At 48.8% G+C, this 10,000-nt stretch overlaps 1 protein-coding gene across 1 annotated transcript in view; it reads right to left on the reverse strand.

Annotated features, from left to right (window-relative positions):
• plxna4 (plexin A4) overlaps positions 1-10,000 on the reverse strand; it is a gene marked incomplete in the record, with an annotated part of 176,080 nt that overhangs the window by 36,884 nt on the left and 129,196 nt on the right. The window contains 1 exon segment of the mRNA XM_062518746.1: positions 1,192-1,315. Within this exon segment, the coding sequence (XP_062374730.1) occupies positions 1,192-1,315 (124 nt within the window).

The following is a 10,000-nucleotide window of genomic DNA, read 5'->3' on the forward strand; positions in this document are numbered from 1 at the left end:
GCATTCAAAAAGAGCAGCAGCAGCAGCGACAGCGGCAGTGGCGACGACAGCACCGCAGGGCTGCACTGGGCCCGCGCACATCAAGGGGACGCTGAGTGGCGGGGGCAGGATTAATACAGGCATGTGTGTGTGTGTGTGTGTGTGTGTGTGTGTGTGTGGACCAAGCCCATGTCCTCTGTGATTGCTGCTGAAAACACAGCCTCCCTGCGTCCCGACGGCTGGCAGGTGCCCTCTGATGTTTTGATGTAAGGCTGCCATTATTTGGGCGCCCAGATTTGACCATTCCACAAAGCAGGGAAACAGGTCTCTCAAATGCACTGTCGCACTAGCATAACTGAGGGAAGAGTACTGATAGAATCTTCTTCTTCTCTAAACTAATGTTATTAGTGAATTTGGAGAAAAAATGTCTTGATTGCCCATTATTTACTTAAGCTGTTGTTTGAAAGAGTAAATAAATTAGATGCCATAAATTAAGTCAGTGCATTTGAACAAGTCTGTGAGTCACAAAAGCTTATATTAGTTCACCGTGCAAACCCCATGACGTAATTCGCCTGAAATCATTCAAGCCATCATGGAGAGATCCATACAGGCCACGGATGTAAGGCCCAATGATTGCATTAATGCCCTGAGCAGAGAATGAATGGGCTGTATAACAGCATTAGCAAGACACATTATCAATACCTGTGCCTTTAGGCATGCTTCTCAAAAGCACTTAAGAATCAGGTTTGTTTGTTTCGGCTTCGGAAAGGGAATGGGAACAAAAGGACAGAACACGTTTACTCTCGAGCCGCAATTTAATCTCACGAGCCACTCTACGGTTTGTCCTCTGGTGGAACATTCAAATGTGCTATGAGTCATTCACACTCAGTTTTAAATGAAGCATCTCGCAGTCATGTGACTAAAAAGTGTTCCCACAATGATAAATGAGCCGCTGATCTATACATGCTTCTGCACTTAACGCCACTCATAAAACAGAAACACTAGCGCTGACGAAATGTATGCAAACGCATATGTGTCAATATAAAATATGGATTATTGGTTCCTGTAGTGTAGCTGATCAGTTTGCTTAAGTGGGCTTAAGTGTGTGCTACCTCTGTGTTACCTCTGTGTGTGTGTGTGTGTGTGTGTTACCTCTGCCAGAAGGACAATTGTGTAGCAGATGCTGCTACACACTGCTTGAGTGCCACTCACCATGACGTTGTACTGAGAGACGGAGATGTTGTTGGGGTGGACACTGAGGCGCACGCACTGCTTGAGGTCCGAGGCGAAGCGCCGGGGCTCGGACGAGCGCTCGCATTTCTCCTTCCTGGTGCACCTGCACAACAACAACAACAAGAGAGAAGGAGGAACGTGTTAGAAAACAGAACCCACACTGCTCGCATGCCAGCGTAACAGACGGTCAACAAGTCAAATCTCCACATAAGGCAAGGCCAGTTGAACTACACAGCACAATCAACCCACACTGGCGGTTCAAAGTGCTTTAAACGGAGTAGCTGAAAGAAAATAGGAAAATAAAAGGTATAAAAAGGTACAGCACAGATAGACGAAGCACTACTCTGTAACCTTATCACATTTCTCCGCGCAGCGTTATCCTTTACGCACCCCTACGGCCCTTTGACGGCGGTCTTTAGGGGTGCTCGTTCCCCGGGCCGCGTTTCAAAAAAAAAAGAAAAAAAAAACAATGGGTGCACTATTAAAGCGAGAACCAGAAACGGCTCCGCGGGGACCTGGAACAAGGCTGCTGCTTTGTAGCGAGCCCTTAATGAGGCCCATTCAGCCCACAGCGCCGGCCCAGGTGGGGGAGACGGCGGAGCCGGGCTTAATCCTGGGCCAGCTGGACTAATCTGTTACATTACACTGCATTATGCGCCTGGTGAGTGGACCTTTCCCAAAACCCCACATCAACCAGGGGGAGGCTTTCTTGGCTTAGGTTTCCCCCATGCGCCGTCTCTGACGAGGCTTACCGGAGGCTGCCTTTAATAGACGGTCCCCATTAAGCAAGCAGAAAGTTCCTTGATTAACCTTTGGTTGCTGTTAAGGTATATATGCGCAGAGCGTAACACCAAGGCTTCCCCGCTGAAGCGACTGAATTCAGACGGGAATTTTGGCTGGCGCGGGGAAAAGATAAAGACATGTAGGGGGAATATCTCAATCTCCAGACATAACAAAGACATTGTTTTTCCTCAAAATATTTTTGCTCAGAACCCTCTGAGGTTTTCCCGCCTCTACCACCTCTGTGACTACTGCACCGGTGCTCTTGGCTTCTCAACAGCCCTTTCTGATCCCCCCCCCCCCCCCCCCCCCCCAGAAATACAGAAAAGTCCTCAAAGGCCGCGCTGTGGACTTCTTGTGAATCGTAGCAGAACTGCTCTTACTGGATTGTCCATTGTGCTGCTGACAGCCATTCTGCCTCATAACTTACTCCCCCCCCCCTGCAATCCCACATAAATCCTTATTGGCTCAACCAAACTTCCACAGCAATTAACCACAAATCTACAGGGAGCACAAGTCCGTGGAGGACTGAGGGGAGTTTATAACTGGTGACAGCTGTGACACAGTAATACCAACGCCAAGCCTCCACCAAAGAGAGGAACAGAGGAAAAAGAGAGAGAGAATGGAAAAGGAAGCAAAAATGAGAGAGAGAGAGAGAGAGAGGAGAGAGAGCAAATGAGAGCCTGTGTGTGTGCATTGTGAAGTTAAGCAGCCTAGTGTAAAGAACTCTGCCGGCAGAATGGAAGGGGGAAATAATCTGCCTGTGCATGAAGAAAAGGGAACGTGGAGATTGAAGAGGCAACAATCATCCTCTTTCTCTGTGCTCCTCTGCTAAGCAGCTCTAAGAGGGCTTTAATCAGAGCTGCTGCCTTTGTAGCGCCATCCGTCAGTCTGTCTGCACCTTCTCCCACCCATTTAATAAAGGAGTCCCAGCAGAATACCACACACACACACACACACTACCACACCTGTGCTTCATGGTTCAATACCTCATACATACATTTGTGTGCATGTGTGTGTGTGCACGAGTGTCTGTGTGTTGGCGTGCATGCAGCATGGAGGGGAATAATTAGCTATGCATCGGAAAGACCACTGTAGAGAGAGAGGGGGGGATGAAGACAGAGAGGGAGAGAGAGAGAGAGACAGAGAGAGAGAGGGGGGATAAAGAGAGAAAGAGAGATATTTTGTATTTACTATGCAGAACTAAGAGTGGGGAGAGCAGCTCTGCTGTTTACTGTACAGTGACAACAGCTTGATAGCATGCTGTTTGCTCACTTGTCAAAAAGCCTTGAATAAAATATCCCAAGTGTCATATCCAGCTACACCCTCCACCTCCCCCCTATAACTCTCTTCTCAAAGCAAAACCCCAATGATTACAGAGGACTTTCCACACCAGCATTTAGTCAGTAAACAGCAGAAAAACAGAGCCGGTCGCCAGAGAGCCGCTCGACATACCTGCACACCTCCGCTGCATTCCTCCCCCCGACTCAATAGAGTCAATACTAAGCTTAGCCATCAGGGGGCATGACCGCTATGGGCAGCCGGAGTCCCAGTGCGCTGAGGAGATGGAGGACATTGATATGATGATAGTGACATGAGGCACAGGCACGCTCGTGAGGCGGCCGAGTGCATTTTTATTTAATAGGACTGCTTTTAGGGGCGATAAACAAGGGCCCAGCCGATGCCCTGAGAGCACTGTAAAAACCAGTTTATGATGCCATCTAGGAGAGAGGCACCCCTGTAAATTGGGGGATGGAGATAGACAGAACGGCGCATAAAGAGAGAGAAAGGGGGGGTGGAGGGAGAGAGAGCGAGGGAGTGGAAAAGAGAAAGAGGGAGAGTCCATTCCATCTGTGTGAGGGACATTTGTTGCCGTCAGAAACATTTGAAACATTAACTGTATACGAACTGTAAACGTGATTTATTTGTTTGTTTAAAAAGTCATAAACGTGAGTGCATAGGTACATACAGTACGTATATAGAGTGTGACTTTGTTTAAGTGTGCGCTCGTATAACGCGCAGCTGTCTGCACCAGTGTGCTCCATCCATGGCTGTGCCCGTGCAGACGCCTCTTGCTCCTTTGAAACACTCGGTCTCCCCAATATCTGATAAAATGGTGAATATCTCCTTGATAAGTGTTCCTAAGCAAACCTGTCAGGCTCTTTAAAGCACTGTCATTAGCAGAGTAAACCGTTCCATTAGGCGACCGGGGGCCAATTTGTTTCCCTCGTTATGCAAATGTGCCCAGAACATGAAGGAATGTGTTGTTTTGATGAATAATGAACATGCTGAAATCACATCAAAGGGATCAATCAGAGGGGGAGTGGGCAGAGATTGCGCCTCAGACAAGCCCCATGGTGTCTCTCACACTCGCTCCATATTTCTCCCTCTCTCCCTCCGTTCTCTCTCTCCCTCCGTTCTTCAGTCTCTCAGTCTCTCTCTCTCTCTCTCTTCTACACTCACGGTGACCCCCCCCTCTCCACCAGTTTCTGTCTCTGTGGCATAGTAACCCATATTTTCCGTGGAAACGTGGAGACCAATAGCAGAAGAAGGGGAAAATAAAAAACAAATTTACATCATCAAATGTAAATATTTTGGCCCGTTTCATATTTAGCACACTTTAATTTGAGAATTAAAAAAGCGACCACCCGAGAACTTGTAGTAAACAAATCAAATGCAGCTCCAGTGAATAAAATCACTCAGAATCTAATTAACTACCACAGCATGTCCAAATGTAGCCATTGGCTGAATGCAAATCAAACAAGGCAGAACATAATCTCCACTCGAGCCGCATCTTCACACATGTTCCACCCTCATAACGCAGACACTGAAATGATACTTGCCAAATCCAATCAGCACTGGCGCTCCTACGCCGCTAAGCTAACGTGATGGTAACTTCCCAAAGCTAACACTGGCGATAGCAGTTTTGACTGACACATTGGAGAGCTAATAAGAACAGAATGGCGTTGCTCCTGGGCTAATGTGATTGGCCCTGAGGGTGGTCTGTAGCAGTGTTTTGTGGGTCTCTGGTTGTGACGGATCCAGCCTGCTCCGTGGGGCTGTCTGGCAGCAATTCAGACAGGGCCATTGACCACAGGAGGCTAACAGAGAGCTCTAATAAGAGGTTAGTGGGGGATAACAGAACCAATATGTTTCCTATGAAGGATGCAGATTGTGGGACAGAAGGGCTCCAACTCTTTCTCTCTCTCTCTTTCTTTCTCTCTCTCTCCCTCTCTCTCTCTCTCTCTGTCCTTCCCTCACTCTATTGGCAAACACTATGTGCTGCTATGAGTCCACTATCTTAAACCTGCTACGGCCTAGTGCATATGAGTATTTTGAAACAGCAGACTCTTTCTCTTCAATATCATCTTTCTCTCTCTCTCTTTCTCTCTCTCTCTCTCTCTCTCTCTCTCTCTCTCTCTCTCTCTCTCTATGAAGCTTTTGGCAGAGTCTCTGTGGAACAATTGATATTGATAACACAAACAACCGGCGTCAAACAGCATCATCTGTCATCCGCATGATTTGGAAGGCGATTCATCTTCATCTGAGCCGGAGCAGTGATGGAGCAGTGCATCGATGCCATTCTAATGGAGCATTTGGACATTATCAAACGCTAGTGCAGAAATAACAATAAGCCAGACGAGCAGTAAGATGTTTTGGATCTACTTGGAAAACATGTACCTGTACTTGGAAAACATGCTTCAGTGAAGACCCTAGAGGGGGTCATCCCTATGTTCCCCGTTTTTTTCCCAAAAGGGTCCAATGTTCCCTGGTTGCAAAAGATACTGGGGAACATAGGACCCTTTTTGGGAAAAGCGGGGAACAAAGGACCCTTTCTAAAATGTAAGAAAAAAAGGGTCCTATGTTCCCCGGTCCCATACAAAGTGGGGAACATAGGTACTGTACATACACTCCCCCGTAGAGAGAGAGTGAGAGGTGACTGACGTGTCCACAAGGTGACCCTGGGGTCATGACCACATCCCCGCCACACAAACAGTGATCACACCCTGGTAACGTTACACTAATGAATGATTAATGCTAGCCCATGGTTAAGAACAGAAATGGTGGATATTTAAAGCACAGGCACTTCAGCGAGCACTGTAATAAACCCTTGATTTGAATGTTCTTTTTTAATTTTTTTTCCTCAGAGGCAATTATACATCAAACATCTATTTGAACTTACATAAACAGCCGAGAAAAACATTAAGCTACTAAATGGCGTTGACACATTTTTTGAAACCCCCCTGGAAGGATAAGATTAGCCTTGACTGGGAATAATCTCCACTCTTGTTTCTCGCAGCCCTTTGATTATGGGACACAATTAACTTTGGATTTTAGCCTCGTCTTTTCTCATTTCAAGCAACAGAGGCATTTGGGGGCTCGTCCCACCTCCTCAGTTCGAGACCCAGCTAGCTTTTAGCAGCATTAGCGCGCCGCTCACTGAAATCGAATCACAAGGAAAAAGTCTGGGGGAAAAAAAGAAAGTAAATAATATGTAAATGGGGGGAAAAAGTTTGTGTGTGTGGCAGCGAGATGATCCGGAAGATTCTGGTGTGGATGTAGCGGCACGCACAGGGACTTGAGGTGCAATGCATATTTAATGCTCACAGGAGGGAAAGGTCAAGCTGGTGGGGGGGATGAAAGCTATTAACTTCCTCCAGCGGCGAGCAGTGAGACATGCACCATGCCATCAGCAAGACGCAAAGCTGCACGGGCAGGGCCTCTCTCTCTCTCCCATCTCTCTCTCTCTCTTTCTCTCTCTCACACTCTCTTTCTTTCTCTCTCTCTTTCTCTCTCACTCTCTCTTTCTTTCTCTCTCTCTTTCTCTCTCTCTCTCTCACTCTCTCTCTCTCTTTCTCTCTCACTTTTTCTCTCTCTCTCTCTCTCTCTCTCTCTCTCTCTCTCTCTCTCTCTCTCTCGCGCTGCTTCTTTCTCAGCTGTCATTCCCGCTACACCACAGTGTCTCCATGCGCTTGACCCAAACAAAATAAGAGGTGACAGGCACACAAAATAAACAGCAATGCTTGGGGCAGCCACGTACATAACAAACAGGCCAACAGCTGCGCAAGCAGATCCACCTGTGAACCTGTTAGTCTCAGCCTGAAACAAAAGGCTCGGCTCAGGTAAGTGCTCCTATTTTCCTACACAGTTAGCTCCTCTGAGGCTATAACTTGCGTCATTCTCAAGTATGCAGGTGTGTAGGCTGAGATCAGAGCCGAGAGCCTGTTTAGACAAAAAGAATCTAAACAAATCCATTATTTCTGCCTTGTGCTCACACACATGCCTACATTTAGCGCTTAATAATCCATAAAAATGAATTATCATCTAATTGTGTTTAGGTGAAATATGCTGAATCACTGGAAAACAGAACAAAAACAGGTTGTACAGGTCACACACAAGCTAGAGGAGGAGCCATCTTGATTCGCCCATTCTAAAGCAGTGTCAGAGGCCCACAGATGGTGAGGTGAGTGGTCAGCCACCATGATGACGCCCGGCCCACAGGAGCGCTATGGCCCCCACTGAGTGATCACTTCAGACTCGGACCCAAAGTGGCCAGCGAGGTTTTCCAACCCCATCCCTCCACCCACGCGCTCCCCCCCCCCCCCCCCTCTCCTGGTGCTCACGGAGGCGTGGCGGCTGGTGTCATTAAGGCTGAGGTAGGAGCAGGAGCAGGAGACTGGGATGGAGTTATTACCCAGCCCAGTGACCCTGCTCCCATTATCCCCACGGGAGCAGAAGCATATCGGGTCTGCCTTCAGGGCCAGCGCCCCCACCTGCCCATCCAAAACCGACCCCCGCCTCATTCCTCCACTGCTACCAACACCTTGCAGCTCATGGACCCCGGCTGAGCGGAAAATTAGTGGGGGGGAGGGGGGGGGGGGGGGGGGGGGGGGCGTCGAGAGCGAACCCCCCCTGAACCCTCCTTGTGCACCTTATCGTACGGAGCAATTGGAGGTTGGTGGACAAGCAAAGTTAAGGTTCTTTTATGGGTGAGGGGGTTAGAGGAGGCTATTAATGCAGACTGACCTTAGTTATAGCTCAGAGGTTAAATCTATTAGTTGTGCTTTAGTGAAGCGAGGTTAAAAGGGGAGTCGGTACCGAGCTTGGGACAGATCTTTTTTTTTTCTTCTGTGAACTTGGGAAGTCCCCAGTCACTCAATTTCACAGCCCCCTGCAACTGCTGACTGGCTAGGGCGGCAGGATGACCGCAGTCCACTCATAGTCCCAGCCCTACGCCGTCCCCATGGCAAACGGAAGGACAGTCTAAAAAAAAAGTCATCATTGAAGCCACCAATCATATCGAAGCGCCATATCATGGGCAAGTCGTATAACAGGACCAGCACCTCGCAGTTCCCAGCCCAGTTCAGCACACTTCATTTCCGGCCTCAGATAGAGACAGTGTTTCCGTGGGTGCAGTCCCTATAGGCAACCATCCCCAGTGACGCTTCCATTCTGACACTATGGGGAAAAAAAGTCTGACGTCGCCTCAAAACTCGCATGCAATTTCGCAAAGTGTCAAAAAGAGAACTTCTTTCATCTCATGCCCCCCCCCTCCCATCTCCTCCTCATGCCTTCTGATTCTTCAACCTCCACCGCAACATCGTGCCATGCCCAGCAGCCCCTATGTGCCCAGATCACCCCAGGACCCATTTAACAGGAGCGTATATTAAACACTTTATCTCCTTTTCCCCCCTCCCTAACACCGAGTCCCCCCCCCCCAAACAGATCTCATCAAACACTGCCTATAATTGTATCTGCTGTCTGCTCCGCTGAGATGGCTGAGGATGCTATCCTGCCGCTGCATATATTACACCTCTGCTTATCTGCGCGCGCTGCCAGTCCGCACGCACGGGCGCAGATGTGAAGGGGAGATACCGGGGGCCCGGCGCTCGGGGGCCGTGCGGGGGCTAATCGAGTTCCCTGGGAGAGGCCGCCGAGCCCCTGCGGACACGAGAGGCTGCGAGACGTCAGAGCTGTCAGGAGCGCTGAGGATTTACTCAGCGCTGACATATCAATCGGAGCCCCCGCCGACATGGAAGCTGATGCCGGGGCGACGGGGAAAGGTGTCGGGTTTGGACCGGGATGACGGCCGCGGGAGGGAGGAAGCAGCTTCTGCTCATAGGGGAAAACTCAAGGTTGCTTGAAAAAGGCTGACCTTGCTAGCTTTGCTTGTCCTGTTTATTTTGTTTTGTTTGTTTGCTTCGCCTTTGGGTCCCGGCTGACCACAGGTAGGGCTAAGGTCACCACCTCTGATTTTAATGAGGAGCGAGAAGCCAAGACAACAGAGGGGAAAAGGCTAGATAAGCAGAGGGGGGGGAAAAATCAATGGCCGTGTTTAAAATTAGACATCACAACACAAACATCAGCACTATCGAGTTACCAGAGCAATTTTCGTAACAACAACAGCCAGTAAGCCGATCCAAAACTGGGCGAAAACATATCAAAAACTTTCCACATCAAAGTGCTCTTTGTCTGAAGGTGTGGATCACTTTTCAAACCAGTTCTACCATGCGTGTGTCCATACAGTTTCTCCACGGGTCAAGCGGTAGTCTTGCAGGCTGTTTTTAAATTGAGCGTCCACGAAGATAAACACGTCCCTGCTTTGATTTCCCCCAGAGCAGCATTCGGCGACTGCATGCCACGCCTGGCGTAAATGTGCGGTCCAGTCCGTAATTCATGCCGCTATTGATTGGGCCAGTTCAATATCAACATCCGTGGAGATATATCTGTGGTTTCTCATGGCCGTGGGTGGCACAACTGACCTCCGATCTGCCAGGACAACACTGGCAACTCTCTCTGAATGAGAACGTGGGGAGGTTGCTTACACACATGGGGAAAAGCTTTCTACACAACAGTCTCTGCTGGTAGCTACAGTGTTTGCTCAGAGAAGTTAAAACTGACCAATGTGAAGGGAAAAAAACCCTGATTCTTGTGGTTGGTTGCCTGACTTTATCTGTGAGAAAATGAGAGGGACTTCTATGCCTTTCCTACCATTCAGAAACACAGA

This window comes from Sardina pilchardus, chromosome 17, assembly GCF_963854185.1.
Source record: "Sardina pilchardus chromosome 17, fSarPil1.1, whole genome shotgun sequence".
In the NCBI taxonomy this organism is placed as follows: Eukaryota; Metazoa; Chordata; class Actinopteri; order Clupeiformes; family Clupeidae; genus Sardina; species Sardina pilchardus.